General features: G+C 43.9%; 1 protein-coding gene across 1 annotated transcript in view; it reads right to left on the bottom strand.

Moving 5' to 3' along the window:
• The window catches only part of LOC8033624 (exosome component 10), a 55,408-nt gene that overhangs the window by 2,633 nt on the left and 34,972 nt on the right, over positions 1-17,803 (bottom strand). The window contains exons 15-20 of the mRNA XM_029968100.3: positions 17,123-17,223; positions 16,306-16,374; positions 13,433-13,522; positions 9,206-9,340; positions 7,812-8,070; positions 809-864 (exon numbers count right to left, since the gene is read on the bottom strand). Coding sequence (XP_029823960.3) covers positions 809-864; positions 7,812-8,070; positions 9,206-9,340; positions 13,433-13,522; positions 16,306-16,374; positions 17,123-17,223 — 710 coding nt within the window. The remainder of the gene's footprint in view (positions 1-808; positions 865-7,811; positions 8,071-9,205; positions 9,341-13,432; positions 13,523-16,305; positions 16,375-17,122; positions 17,224-17,803) is intronic.

The following is a 17,803-nucleotide window of genomic DNA, read 5'->3' as shown; positions in this document are numbered from 1 at the left end:
TAGAGGAGGCTGTGGCACTACAGAGATTTGGAAACGTCTTTCTTTTGGTTTGGAAACATGTTAAACCAAAAATCAGACCCCCTCCCCCCCCCCCCCCCCCCCCCCCCACAAAAGCTCGCTTTACCTTGGATGTGGAGGTAGGAAGCTTCTGGAGGCAACATGATGCCACCAGAGGTGAAGCCGGGGGAGGCTTTTGGTTTGGAGAGACATGCCCCCAATGATGACCAAAACCAGAAGACGCTATTGGACGGAAACGGCACCAACAGCTTTTCTGGTCACCCTTGGGGGCATTCCCACCGACTGCGGTCTCTACTTTCGGCTTCACTTCTAATTTTCTTGTTCGGCTAGCTTGAGCCGGTATGTTGCCTCCTCTTATTCCTATCTCCATGGCCTCGAAGGTCAGACGTCACAGCAATGTTGAGAGGCCCATTGGCAGCGTCCGCGTTTCTCCTTCGGGTGATTCACAGGCTTCGATGAGGTTTTTAGCTAAATCTCGCTTCAGAAGTGAGGAGAGCGTGCAACCTTTTTGGAGGCACACGTCTTTTTTGGTCGTGCTCAAATGCGCATCTGTTTAGCGAAACTAGGTTTTGCAACACAAGACTTGCCAAAAAGATGCACCATGTGAATAGACCTCTAGGGGCCCAAGAGATCACTGAAACGTCATAATGACGTTACAATCACATAATCCCATAAAACAGAGATGCATTGTCCAGTTTCTCATCCCTAGCCACCCTTTTATGGTCCCTTTAATGCAGCGGGATGAGCCTTCGGTCACAGAGTGCTAGGAAAGGAACTGCTGGCCACCCACCTTCATTTCCTCGTGTTGGTCCGGGTTGAAGGTCCACTTCTTTCCCTGCTTCTTTTCTGGGGGTGTGAAGTGACATCACGGAGTTAGACACCAGGACTCGCAGCAGAGATGTCAATCTTCCAAAGAAAAGTTAAAAAATTCGAGGCATATTGCTGTGCATGGCTACTTCCTTAAATTTTTGCTTTATGTTTTAAAATTAAAACTTCTACAATTCATTTTTAAGTTTTATTAAAAAAAAAAAATTAACAAAAGCATCATGAACGACAATGTGTTATCAAATCAACTGTTTTGACAAAAATTTTAAGAATCAATAGTTTAGTATTAAAGAACAAAATCTCTAGGGGAATTTCAGCTTTTTAATTTCTTCTGCTGCACAGATTTATTTTAGATGACAGACTGAGACTTTAAATTATCCAGGAAGCAAAGAATGGTAATGACAAGAAAAACCATGATGACAGAGAATGTTCTGTATAAAATATGCCACAACAAAACCTGTACGGGGTACGGAGGCTTAACCAGGTGTTTCCATTCACCTTTCGTCCATTTCACTCTACCAAATGGCTAATAAAGGCATCTAAAAGACCATACTTTTAAAATAATGTTTCAATGCCACCTTCCAGATAGCCCTTGCACCTTTTTCTTGATTTCTCACTCATGCTTTCTCCTTATTCTGAGACTCTTTCAATATAAATGACATCACTCATTGCCTCTGGCATCTTAGCATACGGCTGAGGCAGTCAAAGCATTGGTTCCAGCTTCAAATTTTATATTTATTACTCTTCATGCCTAGGATTCCATGTTTTCGGAAAAATCTGAAGAGCTCCGAAAAGCACCCGCCAGTCAAATTTTTGTCAATTCGGATTTATCCAATAAACTCAAAATTTTGATGTTCCAATGCAAAAACTAAATGATGGCACTATACAACTAACTTTGGTCAGCGCACAAGGTTAATAGGCCTAAGAAAATGCCACCCCAGTTTTCTTTAAAATCTCGGATCATTGACAACTGATGTCTTACCATTTAACTAGTCAAGGTGCATTCAGGACAACATTGTACTCTGGGTCAGCATAAAAACACTGTTCTGGTTTCTTGTTTGGACAATGTTATTTGCACTTCTCAGAGGAAGGACAAGTTATTTTTGTAACAGCGAAAGCTATGAACCGTAGAGATTTCATAGAAAGGGAGGGGTCTCTGAAGCTTCTATATTAATTTACCACTCCACCTTGCGCGGCTGCAGGGTAGCGTGGTTGAATAGGATGGGATCAAAAACAAGCCTCCCAGCTGAAGGATACTACCTCCAGGAGTTTAGCAATTTTAAGGTATTAACATTTACCAAAGCAACACTTGTTTGGAAGTTTTGCCATGGGACAGATTAGTATTGCCACTGGCAAATCCGGCTGAAGAAATGTTATTTAATTCAAGCACATACTTCTGAATCTAGCACATGTTTACACCCAGATATTATATTTATTTTTATTTTTTAAGAATAAAAAATACTTCATTTCTCTGAATGAGGAATGTAACAAAAATGAACTCCAATAAACTCTGAATTTTCGCAAAAATAAACTTTAAAAACATGGAACCCTACTGATGCACTATATTTAGTCAGTGAGGCAACTTACTGACCAAAATTCGAAACCTTTTCAAGGCTGTAAAAAATTTCACGAATTCCCAAAGTCCTCAAAGTGCCAATTTTCTATTCAAAGTTTTTCTAACCTCTGTGGTAACCCCGAAAGGACTAGAGTCACTGTATATAAAAGCTTCAGCTGCTAAAGCAATGCCATGCTTTTTCCTGTGCTGCCTCGCCACAGATTGACCCTAATGGATCACACACATTATCATAAAAGCTGACGACCAATTTGTGATTTTCACTTTTCCCTCGCTTTCTCCTCTCCCTACTTCTATCCTTTCCACCGTTGCCTGTTTCCTCCTTCCCCTTCCCCCCTCGTCCCCTACCCTAAAGCCCAACCCCTGCTCCGCTAAGCCCACCGCAACCAAGTTAGACCCCAACTAAAAAAAAAAAAGGGATTACGATACCAAAGAGCAACCCCAATATGTGATTGACAAGCAGCCTTGAGTCCGGGAATTACAATGCCGTTGGTGACAGTGCAGGCTTTTAGTCAGCGTGCTGTGCACTGATATTTCTTCATATGTTCCCCTTAAAAAAAAAAAATTTTTTTTTTTGTTTAGGGGGGGGGGGTTTTGCTAAATACGATCGGAAGCCGTGCTTTGTTCTTCAGATCTTCATTTCGTTTCATCAAGGAGATATCCGCAACTTTTTACAAATATCATCAGCGCATGTGCAGCCCCACACAGACGCTGCTTCGAAAGTTGAGTATGAAAACACGTGATTGCGCGTTCGAGCTAAATAAGCCACGGCCTCCCGAGAAGGGGGAGTTAGATCCTGCTTCCTAGATGCAGTGGCCTGTGAGTGATTGAGCTCCCCCCCACAATATCCTTTGTACACATTGTGGCTTATCTGCAGCCATCTTTCGCCCCAAAGTTTGTACAAAGAAGCTTCTTCACTCTTTCTTCCTTGTGGCCCTCAAACTTTTATACCAATGCATTCCGATTCAGGCTTCCAACAAGGGGCAGGAGTTAATTAAAAAAAAAAATATATCACTTCACGTTTATTAAAAATTGAGCTTATCAAGGATGCACCTAGCGAAGACGTACCGTGCAATGCAAGAAACAAACTCCGTTCTCGTTCCCCGGTCCTATACGGTTGCTTCACTAATCCTCCCCCGCACAGATTGTGACGTGTCCATTGTGGGGGCACCATTTTTACTGGCTTATCTTCATTCCTCGCATAATAAATTCAACCCCCCTCAATCTGAACGGTGCGGGCGGACTCATGCCAGACTTTTTGTCCCCTCTTACCATCCCTTAATTTCCTTGCTTGAAGACGTGAGAGAAGGAGAGCCTTGCAGCATATTGAATTTGGTAGTCCGCCTTGTCATAAGCTGGCCCGGTTCCCATGCATGACAACCGACTGCACCTAGTATTGCCAAGCACAGAAATTCGGGAGTTGTCTGCTTCTCCTACTTTCCTACGATACTCCAACAGGAGCCTTTCCAAAATACAGTTTGTAATGGATCTCCTCCTCAAAACACTACTCTGCTTAAGTTTAATAATCCATGCCAATACTCACGCCACCACACAACACAACATCCCATACCGAAGTTAACATGTCCGAATCAAATGAAGCGATCAGACTTGTAAAATAGCCGCTAGTCATCCCACGGTCATGTTGATTCAGGGGTGGAACTCATCAAATGTATTTGGGAGCAGTCACGGGAGCAGCTGAAACCGCTGTTTTGGAGCAGATTGGGAGCAGCTAAAACTACATTCTGGAGCAGGCTAGGAGCAGCTCAGATCAGTTTTCATTGCACTTCAGCTTGTGTCTTAGACGAGCACGGGAGCAATTTCAATAGTGCTTAGCAGCACAGATGAACATGAGAGGTTAGGAACCTAGGTAGATGGGATAACACATAACAGTGTAACAGATGCGAAAACTTGGAACTTTGTGAGCCTTAATGAGAGCCAAAACGCAAGTACCATACGTTTCTGAAGATAATGTACTTGATATTTTCTGAGTGGCTTTCAGCTGCTCAAGATGCAAACCAGCACTGCTTATCGCACAACTCACGTGCTCGACATAGTAATTATATGTGCGAACCACGTGATGTGCGTAAGCAACAGACTTGCCGCTGCGTGGAGGAACAGGGCAACAAATTTCGAGTTTATCCTATTGTGCAACTCAATATCGAAGCAGCAGACTACGATTAACAGAGTTATTGTATTCAAAGCGATTAACAAGAGCAAGGTTAAAGTACGCCGAGCAGATCTACCGCTCGCGTGAGAGCTGCTGGACGGCAAAATTTCGGATCGGACAGCGTTTCCAGTTCTATCAAATCACAATTTATCTTGCGGGAATGCGGTTCCAACTTATAACGATTAAGTACTAAACGGAATCTTTTGCTCATTTTTTTTTCCACTGGCTGACTTCTGGATACCGGGCCGCAGAGCCTCAGGCAATCTGACGCTTAACGACTCGACCTCACCTCGGCCGACTTGCTTAATCGCTGATGGTTGAAGAATAACAATCCAGTCGCATGCAGGTGGTGTAGCGCTTGGAATCCGATCCCCAAGTTTTTAGGCGCGCTTCCGAATCGAGATACATAGGGAGAATAAACAGAACAAAGGATTGCAGGGCCGACCAAGCTAAACGTGCTCATTGTTGCCAGTCGAGTCGATAGAAACCGAAACCAAGACAAAATACAATTTTTTTGGGCGCACGTTGTGCGATTTGGCGCATAATGGCGCAAGCTATTGGCAGTGGCGCAGTTTCCGCAAAATGGCGCAGGATGGCGCAGACAAATGCGTCTGGCGCAAAATGGCGCAAATGGCGCAGCCGTTCCACCCCTGGTTGATTTTTAAGACCCAAAAGGAGATCACCTTTACTGTTTCCAGTGCCACAGATCTAATTCCTTTGCCTAGTGTTGCTATTCTGCCAGCTAAAGCTGCCGTATAGACTCTCCATTTAAAAGTGCCGAAAGGAGGAGCTGTTGGCAATATACTTTTTCTGCAAACTTCCAATCAAATGAGAAGACAGTTCTTTATGTGGTTAGCTAAAAGACCCGTTAGCAAGAGATTTTTTGTATATTTTATTATTACTCTTATAAGACAATTAATCCCTTCATATACGTAAAATACCAAATTGTAAGAACTTCGCTAAATTCCTAACTTTGTGATTTCCGTAGAACTTCATCATCCCAAAAATTTTGACATCAAAAGGCTTGCAAGACCTGCTACGAGGGAGCAACCGGAAGTTTCTCGGGAGTCAAAAGGAGGCTCGTGTTTGTAAACGAAAAAAAGGGTCTATTGGCGGCATGCGTGAACTACAGGGGGCGCTCCTTTAGCTATCATCATCATCATTTGTGACGTCACGGGTAGGACAGACCAGGACAGATTGAGCTGACCTGCCTTGGATCTCTCGGCTCATCAGCTCGCTTCATGCGCTGTTTGGGTAGCGTGTGCGGCAAAGCCTGCTTCACGCGTCGTGTTTTTTTTGGTTGAAGTGATATTTGTAGTAGGACATTTTACTAAAGCTTGAAAATGTGGCACGCGTAGCCGTGCTAACAAACACTTTTTGCACTGAGGTGTCAAAGCGCTGGGGTGGTGGTGTATTGTTCCTGTTGGCTGTTCCCTATCCCAGTAGAAGAAGCTGGATAATGAAAATAGAATATCCAGTACTTTACCCCCTTACATCTACCACGACCAATAGGTGTATTTTTTATTAGGATTTGGAGAAAAAAGGCTCGAGGTACACCTAAGCACTTCTTAGGAGTTGTGAATGCGAAAGCATGCATGTCATTCTTCCACCCTCTTATTTCGTCTGTGGCGTATTTGCATCGACGGCAGAGCTTGCGCTCTCCTCGCTGCTCTGACCTTGAACGCTTTGTGTTACCAGCGCACTGACACTGCGGACATGCAGCGCCATGGGGTGGTGGTCGTTGAAACTAACACGCAGCGGCCAATGGGAGCCTCATTCCTTGAAACTATGACGCGCGCCAGCCAATGGGACTGAAGCCAAAATCCATCAGCTTTACTCCGCTCCTTTGGGATCGGGGAAACTAGGAGCCGTTTGGCTAGGCTTTTCGCGTGGGTTCAAAGCTGGGAGCCGGCTTCACTTGGAGAAAGGAGTTAAGGTGCCCTTCGGCGCGGCTTAAAAGCTAATGATGTCGGCTTGCTTCATAGGACTGTTAACGCTTTCGCATTAGTAATACTGAGAAAGGAATGTCTCATCAAACTGAAAATAAAAAGCGAAATTCGAGAACCTCTCACGTGTGTAGTAAACACCTCAGTGAAACCGACTCCGTGTATCCTATTGGTTCCAATGTGCTCTGTGAGTGCAGGTCTCCTATCAATTCCAAATTGATTACCTTTCGTAATTTTGTAAACAAGTAAACAAGCATTTCTTCAAAATAACTTGCAGGAAGAAACGGTAACTGGCTTCCAAAGTCGTTTCAATTAAATCCCTGCTTATTCACCCGGTCCCCCGCAATCAAGGTCCGTTAAATCTCGTAAGTCGGTGAAACTTCAGCGTCCCGAAAAATGAAGTATCGCCTGCTATGAATTACTATCGTTTGAGAGTTTAATTTTGCAAACTCAAAGAATTGCGCATAATGCGTAATGCGCTTCTCAGCGAGCAAATTTAAATTTGTAAACAATTCTTAGTTAAAATTGGATATAACGAATAAGTAATCAATCGCCTGACCTTGCCGGGCCATGACTGACAATTTAAGAAGTTATGAAAATTTCTGCTCTTCTTTCGAGCAGAAGTCGCGATGTGACAAACTTCTTTGCCACATATTTGATGCGGGAGGAATTAAGCGTGCGTCAGCAACTGTCGAGACACAGTTGGATAGCAGCGTCGATATCGGCAAGCTCAATATAGCTAAAACAAGTGCGCGGCACTTTGCAACACAACTCTGCCCGCGTGCACGGCTAAGAAAACAGCACGTCATTTACTCTGGTCAATGCAAAACCTTTTCTCTGCAGCAACCTCCCCAGATCGGAAAAAACAAGAATCAGAGAGACTGTGAATAGCCCCGATACACGCCGCGCAAGCTGTAATGTGAAGCTCCAGGCTTGTTTTTGAACATTTTAAATATTTTTCATATAAAAAGCAAGTTCAAAGCACTCTTCTTCATTAGAAAGGTCACTCACAAAAATATCTTGCATGCTTTTTTACAGTTTCAATCGGCATTGATGCTAACTAGCCTAGCTACTCCGTGCTAATACATAGCATGTCGTCTGCTCATATCCTACCCGCTACGTCACAGGAGAGCACATGCGAGGTGCCGCCACCAAAACATCTCGTCGTCAATAGAGTAACTCCGGGGCTCTCAATGCCTCGAGCGGGGCAATTTTGTCTTCATGCATCTTCAGAGTTGTCGAGGGCCCATGATAACCCAGAGGAAAAGGAGCCCCGACTTACGAGGCTGGGGCTTCTGTTTGGCGCTGGCATAGTCGAATGGTTGGAAGTCTTGTTGGCTGCCGCCTTCCGCCGCTTCTTCTCCGTCAGCCTCTTCGACCTCTGCAGGGGCTTCTGCAGGGGCCCCTGCAGGGGCCTTTGCAGGGGCCTTTGCAGGGGCCTTTGGACCCTTGAGTCTTTTGGCGGCATGCTCGGCCTCCGTCGGCTGCAGACCTACGTCTGGGGCGGTCGCCGCCTTCTTGCGCTTCCGCCGGGACGGCTTCTAGAAGCATCCAGAGGTGCAGGATTATAGTGCAGTGAGCTTCAAGCATGCTTTAGTGCCGGACAAGTTCTCTGGCTTTGAAATCTCAAGGAACCCCCACCGGTCTTGGCAGTGATGCAGTAAAGCAGTCTAGAAGTCTACAGACCTTGTATTGACTGCGAATAATGACCTACGAGAAATATCTGTGGAGCCCACGAGCTCTGAGGGCATTGCTTTCCCGCAGTGCACAGGTGCTCGGTGAGGAGCTCCCTCAACGGGGCTAACCCGCCGCGATCGACACTTAGAAAAGTATGAATATTGTGGTTCACCTGGAAGCGAACATCTAATTGCATATTATTCAAAACTACTATCAAAAAATTTAAATATTTGCACAATTCTAATGTTTTTGATTGGGGAAAAATGAGCCAATGTGGACCATCAGAATAGATTTGCAGGTTCAGGAGATTCTCAGTTGGGCCGTTGCTCTGACAGACGGAAGGAAACAAAAAATATGCAGCATTCATTTAGCAAGTACAGGCCGGCCCACAGTGTGTTTTCAATAAAAAAAGAGTCAACAACTTCTATCCAAAAAAAGAAAACCTATCGTTTTTTGGTAATCAATAACTAAACTGCAATGTTTCAGAATGCACACCGAATGCCATAAAGATCTGTTTCTCAACAAATTATCAATCTTATCTAAAATAAAACGAATGAATTATTGTACAAATGCCACAACATCTAAAAGACTTATGGAGTGTATGTGAGAGGTATGCAACTACAAAATAAAATAGATTAATCCACGAGGTAATGTACCTCGTCAATGATTTTTTGCAAGTATGGCACATAAACACAGAACAGTTTGGTGCCTGCGACGAACGTACTAGGCAAGCAGAACATGCATAAACTTTATGCCATAATAATCATTAAAAAAAAAAAAATAGGCCATCACAATGTTCTTGCCACTAATATCGCAGCCATGTCGCAATTCCGCATTCTATGACCAGGACCAACTTTCTACAGCATCCCAAAAGAAGTGAGGAGAGATTGTGAAGTGTTGATAGAAATGATCGGTGCTCAAGTATGTTTGCTCACACAGCTTCAACTACATTGCAGCAGAAAATTATTCTTCGGCATAATTTGCCGAGGTCACACTCACCGGAGGCCTGAGGGGCGTTGCCAGTTCCGTGTCCTCAAAGGAGGCCTGAGGCTTAACAACTTCGTCGTCGTTGGCTGCAGCTTGGGAAGTGGGCTCAGCTGAGTTGGCCATCTCGGCATTCACATTCTCCTGAAGCTGCATCACCGAAAAAGAACAAGTAGCATTTTTTTACATTGCGAGACGACACCAGGAAAGCTGCCTGGAACCTAAACCACCCGGTTTTCTTTTAGTGAATACGAAGAGGTCGGGACAATGTGGATTTTAATAAATTAAAGACGAGTTACTAAAGTGAAAGAAAAAAAAAGAAAGAAGAAAGCTAGAGAAAAGAAGTATGACATCAGAGAGAAAGCATTCACCGCCGCCACTGTAAAGCGCTGCAGGTATGAGAGGATACAGACAACTTAGAACCTCAAACTTGCAGAACTTCATCTTTCTGTACTGAACCGTTCCAACGTTGTGTACATAGTTGAGTTTGCATTAAGAATTTGCGAAGAGATCGTAAAGGCTGTTTTACACATTTGTGTTTGACCATGATCGATGGGCCATGACCATATGTAACTGTTTGCGACGAGAGGACCAGGGTACGACTACACTGAAGGTTTTGCAGTATTTTTGAGATAAAATCTACACATTATTTATAAGAAATGGTCTCTTATAACATTGTCAGAATTATTTTATGGTTAAAGGGTGACGCACAAACTATATGCACAGGGGCTCCGGAAGTCAATTCTGACTGGAAGGGCGGGGGTCAAGGCTCACATCCTTGCAGTGCAGATCCCATCCCCCCCCCCCCCCCCCCCCCAACTTTGAAGATCGTACGCGCGGAAAAACCGAAATGGAGGAAGCGACCTTTGTTTAGCCGAAATCTTTTCTGAGTAACAAAAAGAGATTTTCAAAATCTCTAGCACGCAAGAGCGTTTCCGTGGCCTCTCCTATCACACCGAACAAAAATATGAAAATGATTGACGGATGGCAGAAATGCTTTTCGCGTCTAGGCGTCGTGCAGAAACTTCACGCTTCAGAGCTGGCCATGCTAGGCCAGCTCTGAACCCTCTCCGGCCATTATGGCATCAGTGCGCTTAATTGGCACGGTATTGGCATGGCCGTGCTTGAAAGAGCCGATCCCAAGCAAAACTCGTCAAAGAGAGTGTGCAGTCCCTCCAAGGACATATGCTCCGGACTGCTGTTCGTCGAAGCACTCTGCCAGAGACCAATTTACAGCGGCAAGAGGTTTTACGTTTGGGGAGGCTTATCCAGAGCCGGAGGGAGGCCTCCTCCCCCTTTCCGATGACAAGGAATGGTAGAAAGGTGCCTTTCCTAAGCTGTCCCCACCCCCGCTGCCAGTGATTATGATGTGACCAATACGCGCACCTCAAGGCTGGCTCAGAAGAAACGTTTACTCCAGCACTTAACAGGGGTATCAGCTTTACTACCGATTCTCGTCCCGACAAAACGTCGCTGTCCTTTCTTATTCTGCTTCAAGCTTGGAAGGCGCGGTAGCATGTTGCTCCGACTACATTAAGGGAGGGTTGTGGGTCAGCCTTCAGCGTCGGGGGAGCATGACCCCTACGAAAAAAACATGAGGGGGGCGGTTCGTAGGGGTCATGCCCCGGAATCGGGGGGCATGACCCCCCGGTTCCGGGGCCCCTGTATATGCAGATGTGAGGCGTCCCAGATCTAAGTCGTTTGTTAAAAGTGATCGAAGCACAACAGTCAATCACTGTCAAACACAACTGCGTGAACTAGCCTTAAAAGTGCAAGTGAGCTGGCTCCTACTGTAAAACTGCTCAAAATAAAAAAAGACAAAAAAACAAAAAACTGAGAGTGAAAGAAAAATGTTTAATTCTTATACTATATTCACACCCTTTACAGAGCAACACTTTGTTACACATTTTCATAGACGGAACTTTTATGAGCTGTGACCTCTAGAACCCTACATGTCTTTCACAAAAACTTGACAACCAAAAAAGAAACCTAGTTCTAACACAAAAGAAAGACAACCTCCAAAAACCAGCCTAAAAAAACTTTGAAAACAACAATCAAAGCTGTGTTCGCCCAAACACTAAATTGGAAAACCCCAGGGTGATACAGATGGTCTTCTACAGAACTGATCCCAAAAGCGTTGCTTGTGCTAAATCTGACAAGGCACTCTCAGCACAAACACCAAAAGCCTCGAACGAAAAGCCAGACTTAACTGGAACCTGAAAATAATTCCAGAAAATTCTTTTAAATTCTTTCTTTTTCGTTTGATTCTGTCTGGAGACCTAACAAAGTGGCGAAACAGGCGAGTTGGTTTATGATACAACCAGAAACACCACACCAAAAAAGAAGAGGATGGGACAAGCGCTGGATTGTCCCATCTAACTCCATACATAATGTTATGTACAGGGTAAGATCAACCTTGCACACGTATGCCTTTTGCAACGCAGCCAATAATTTGAGTGCTGGCGGGCTAAAAGCTAAGTGGTCGCAATCATTATTCTACTCCATTGTCATCGCATACTTTAGATTAGTAAGCACAAATTGTGTTGTCTCTTGATCATCCACGTCAATATCACAAAACGTCTCTACATCAAAGTATAATGCTCAGCGTCAGGGCGGCGAGCGAGCTCTTTTTTGTGACGAGGACAAATGCCAACAAGCGGGGTTGGCGTGGGGCATGCTTTCCTCAGCACTTCTGAAGCAAAACAATGAAGCCAGGCTAAAATAAGGTTTTTCCCCTATGGAGTATGATTTGCATGTCTTCCTTTTTAATTGAGAGTGTTTGATTTTAAGCATTTCACTGCTTCAATGAACTTCGAATTACTGTAAATGAGAGTAGATTGTAGTTTGTTGAGGGTGGAATGGCTCATAACTATTTACACTTTGCCAGAGCCAGTGCACCAAGAAAAGCTTTAATTAGAGCCTGCCGAAAAGATTAATCACCCTGATCCTACGTATGAAGCCCAACTCATGCAGAATGCAGACTTGAGGTGCTACTATTGAGCGACATAATATTTTCCCTCTAAATTTAGTGGACGGTGGTCATGTGACACCAACCCCGTTGTCGTGTCACGTGACACGGTGACATCACATGACATCACAGTGTCACGGGGTACTGTAACACCGTGAAGTCAAGGTACATGGTCATGTGACACCAGAATGACACGTCGTGTGACCTACCATGTAACTAGGGTTCAGAGTTTTCGGTTTAAACTGATAAAAAAAACGATAAAAGTATGCTGAATCCATTTTCAGAAATTCGGTTTTAACTGAAAAAGGTCAGTTTGTCGGTTCGGCGTTTTCGGCTTAAACCGATAAAAACCGTTAAAAGTTTGTCTAATCCGTTTCCTAAAATTCGGTTTTAACCAAAAAAGGTATGTTTTTTAGGGCCGCGTTGAGATGGGTGGAGGAGGGGGGGAGAAAAAGAGAAGGCTTTGCAAGGTTTGACATTGTGCGACGCCTTCGTAATTGCCCTCTTCCAAGGTTCAACATGCAACGAAAGAGGTCTTGGATGGACCTTCACGGGACATCTGTGTCCTTTCTGTGGCCCGACTTAGTGTGTCAAGTTCCCCGTCCTAAAAAAAAAGTTTGGATGTGGGCTAGTAGAAGGTTTTTCGCTTCATGCACTTCAGAGGACATCGAGGAAAGCTGTTAATACTTTCTTAACAGCCTCTCTCAAACTTTTTTTTTGTCACTCCGGTGACCATCACCCCAGACGAAGTGACCATCACCTCAGATGGTCACGTCGTCAGAATGGGAAATAAAAAGAAGCGCGCTGAAGATTATGCCCGCGAATTCTGCGATTTTGTGGTGTTTCCTGATGCAAGTTGTAGCGAAGACGACGCATGTATATGTGTCGTTATTCTTTGAGTGATCACAAATATCACAGCTACAAGGATCATTTGATCCGGTGTCCGATTGTGTTTCTTTCATATTCACCAAAAAAAACGGTAAACTTTTTTGGGAACAAATATACACCGAAAAAAAAAAAGAAAAAAAAAATTGAATTTTAAAATTAAACATTGAAAAAAGTATGCCGAATTTTGAAAAAATAAAAACCGAAAACGCGGAACCCTACATGCAACCCATAATAGCACAAACCACTTGACCATGTGTCCCATAGTGACACCAATCCCATGATTGCCGTAAGGCCATGTTAGCATGCTTTTGTTACAACTCTTAGTGAGTTGGAATAAGCCCGCAAAATCATTCTGCTTCAAAAACCACAACAGTAACAAGACATACCCTGACCAGCCTTTCCTCGTCAGTGACTGCTTTTCCCTGACCCTCTGGGGCGGACTCTTGGACACCTCCTTCCTTCAAAGCGGCCTTATACTGCAATGCAAACAAAAGATATGCAACAGGGTAAGCAGAAGGATTAGGGACAAAATCATTTGGGCATAGAATCGCAAAATACTGAGGACAATGAAAAATTTTACCGCCTGCATACCAAAGATTATACTAATCTTAAAACAGCCAGATTTAAGCAAACAGAGAAATACTGCTACAACATGGTGCCATTCTTTTGTTAATTGAATGTAGGTACTTTGTGATGCTCTACTTGTTGGCCACTTCCAATTCATAGACCACGGTTTACGGTTAAAACAGTTATAACTTATAAATTAATTTATAGCACATAATCTCAAATATTTCAATTCAATGCCCACCCCCATTTTTAGACAGATCACCTATCTCCACAAAACGCTGACACCCTTATCCATCAAAGGTGTTGGTTGCACATGCCAAAAACAGAAATAAGTTCCCAAGAAGTGGCATCTCCGGACCAGAGGCATTTAACCAAGGGCCATAGTTTTGGCAATACCAATTCATACATAGTGCAGTGGTATCTTTTTGACAGTTAATTGATTAAAGTAACAATGGTGGAACTTCAAGAATTCTTTACAGAATTTTGTCTTTTATTAAGTGTGCCAGTGATGGAAGACTCATTGGACCTTTTGTAGCAGGTTTTGTAGCAGTCAAAATATATTGGTTTGGATCAGCCACTGACGGTTTTGGAGCAGACGCCAATGTCTGTTAGCACGTAAATTGAAAACGTGATTGCATCGCTACATGAGTTCATATTTGAAAATGATCGAGGGTTCCTGTTTTATACTGAAGAATATTACTTATATTTTTGTGTAATAAGAATAGATAAAAAAAGAATCACACTGCCCTATTTTTAGAAATAAGGCTGAGGTCAGAGTAAGTTCCATTTACAATCTGTATTAAAAAAAATGGCTGAAAAAGTAAGCACAGAGCAACACTTCAGTTGAGATAAAATCCCTCTCTCCTCCCCACTTTTACACTCAGTAGTTAATTTGGCCCGTAAATTCCTGTGAAATGTCAGCAAAAATCAGCATATCTGCTGAAAGTCTATAGATTAAAACATTTCCCCGCAAGATTTATGAACGCCGAACTCGAGATTCTAATATAGCAAACTAATTATACATTTGTGCTCTAAAAAGAGGCACTGCGCTTTAGCGGCATTCGAACCAGAGTCGAGTCGAAGTTCGCTGCCCTTTCGATTGATTGCTGCACGGGAACTACCTTGACTACCGTATTTATTAAAACAGAAACCCACACTTTGTCTCCTTTTATGGCACATCCTTTTAAACATAAATGTCAACCTACAGTCAAGACCAAAGAAGGTCGACCGCGCCAATCGCACTAACTCATGTGCTCTCCCATGTCAACTGCTGCTCCTAGCACTCCGGTGCAAAGCGGTGAAGCTCGACGCGCGTACACGCCGCTGGTTTGAGGCCGTAAACTTTGACACAAGCGGCGAAAGTGCCATGGTAGACTGTAGCCATGCCATAGAGGCATGTGGCAGACATAATAATCAAGTGATATCCTCAGGAAGGCACGCAGCCAGGTTTTTGTTTGGGATGGGGGGGGGGTGCGCCCATGACAAAATGCTTTATGAGGCGGAGGGAGGGGGGAGAGGAGGCCCCAGCAAAATGGAAGATTTCGGGGGGGGGGGGGGAACCCAACCCCCTTGGCCCCCCCCTCTTTTCCGGGTACATGCTTGTCATCAGGAGTAAAAGACCCTGGGTCCGTCTTGTTACAGTAGCCGCCATCCCAATACCTTGCAATTTTTCTCGTGACTTTTAGCTCCTGACATTGCCGACATCGTCTGGAAATTTAGACGATGACGGGGCCAGCGCAGTTGAGAGCAACCTCTACACTTCGTTTCATCTTAAGTCAAAGCGCTGGCAACGCTACGAGTCAATAAGACCAATCTTGCAGCGTCGAAAGCAGGATATCATGGCCTTCGTCAATTATCTGTATGTGTTATTTCATTGGCTAAACCAATCAAGCGCTGCGAATGCCCGCTTTTAGTGTGTGTTCGTGACTGTATGTGCTCCGAGCCTTCGACTGTGTTCTGACCTAAGACGAAACACGCTATACGGTGGGTAGAGATGCCTTGAAATACATATTTATACCATTTTCGTTTCCTTTTACTCTTCTGAATATTAGGACCGACCAGTATTAAAATACTTTTACTTTCTGCTTTCTTCAAGCCCACCTCGGCGCAGGTATGGCGCAGTTTTTAGCGAAAATGGCGCTTTGTCGCGAGATCTAGCGCAATTTCGTTGATGGCACAATTTGGTGCAAATGGCGCAGCACTTCCATCACTGGTGTACTCTAAAGGCCCGTTCACACACTTGCAAACGAGTACGATCGAGAGAGACGAAACCTGTCGAAACCTCTCAAAATTTCATAGGACGAGAGAACACACTGGCACGCTGGTGCCATCTATGCGGTAACCCTGGCACTGCATTTCACAAGAGTGAAGGTTACGCGGGATTTCCGAGGTCAAATAGGCTTAATACCTATGAGAAAGGCTATTTTATAACGTTGACAAAAGTTTTTTGAGCCAAGAAAGAAAGGATAATGTGCAAGAGAAATAGCAATTATGCTGGATTGCCAAGTTTACACTGCTACCCAATAGACGGTGCCAGTGTGTCCTCTCGTCGTAAGAGATATTAAGAGGTTCCAAGGCACTCGGTTCCAAGAGGTCGCAAGTGTGTGAATGGGCCTTAATGATGCTAATCAAAACCTCCACTAAAAGAAAAAGAGACGAGCACTATACAGTAAAATGTGTTGTTATGACTGACCCGCTCATATGGAAGAACCAAGCTTGTCTCTGATCTTCCACTTGGGATGCTGGTTGGCCTCTTCGAAGCCTGCACAGAAAATCGTCTTAACGTCTCTTTCGGGTGGTTGAAAGCCAACACAAAGCACAAGCATTAAAGGCTAAGCCTTAAACTATTTTTCAATCGGGCTCAAAATCCTCATTACACCATCTCTCAACCCCCCTCCCACTCTAGATGCAGATGTTTCCTTTACAAACTCAACTGTATAGACCAACACACGGCCCTGACGTCACGCAGCTGCGGTGGCGCTGTGGGCGGCACTGCGCGTGTGCCGACGCTTCCCTCCTCCCGAATTCGGTTTGTGCGCACGCGCAGTGCCCACACCTGGTGTGGGCAAACGCGGGCTTGTTTGTAAACAGCGTGTCGGTCTATACCCCATCCCAATGTTTACAAATCCCCAGACCACTGTGCGATCTCCACGGCTCAACATGTGCATGTTTGTCGCTTCGGGAAATGAGCAAAGCACACACCATACGTATGAATGCTGAAACAAGTACTCTCCAGAGATCCTTTTCTGGAATGGTCTATAGACACCGAGCATTTTTTGCATAAAATACCTCACTTCAGAAATACTACCTCTTGATAAAATTTCAAAGTGATGAGCACAATTTCTAAAAATGTATTTGCCGCAGGTTCTTAATTAAATCACTCCCTTCATCTTACAACTCATCAAATTTATAGTTCAGAGTGTCTGTAAATGCATTACAAATAACCCCCGCAGAATAACGAACTAAACTAGAACCCAAGTAACAATGAATGACTTGGGACCATTACAAACCTTTCTGTCATTCAAAAAGGCAGTAAGTATTGGCGCTGTTTTCCAAGAAACATGTTCAGCTGGCTTGAGTAGTGCATCCTCGCTAAGCTTTCCCGTCTCGTCTGAAAAAGAAAAGAGAGAAAAAAAGAACAGCAATCAGTACTACTTACGACCATTGCAACAACAATTTTCAGTCTTGAGAAAATCTTTAGGAACAGCACAACATTGCTCATTTCATTATAGAATATTTAGATCACTTAATTTTGCACCAAAACACCTAAGCTTCCAGACTAGATAGGTGGTGCCATTTGCTTGCATGTCTTCTCTGCCCTCAGTCATCCGAGCCCCCATTGCAGCAGACCATGCATGACGGCTTCACTGTAGAATTCGGCATGAGTAATAAATAATTATTAGAGATCTGGGAATATTCAAAACTTTGAATTTGTGAATAGTGCTCGCTATTCAATTTGCGGACCATTCAATATACAGTAAAACCTCGTTATAACAAAGTTGAAGGAGCGGTCGTAATTGTTTTGTTATAACCATTAGTTTGTTATAGCCAATGTCCATTTCTTCCCACTAGTATTAGCAAGCAAGGGGAATTTTCATTCCTTTGTTATATCCATTTGTTTGTTATATCCCATTTTGCTATAACAAGGTTTTACTGTATTCAAGCTTTTCTAAGATTAGGACATTATGAAT

The sequence above is a fragment of the Ixodes scapularis genome, unplaced genomic scaffold (assembly GCF_016920785.2).
Source record: "Ixodes scapularis isolate PalLabHiFi unplaced genomic scaffold, ASM1692078v2 PGA_scaffold1__304_contigs__length_218370807, whole genome shotgun sequence".
Lineage (NCBI taxonomy): Eukaryota > Metazoa > Arthropoda > Arachnida > Ixodida > Ixodidae > Ixodes > Ixodes scapularis.
The sequence above is the reverse complement of the archived record's forward strand: the minus strand, read 5'-3'. Positions and strand labels throughout refer to the sequence as shown.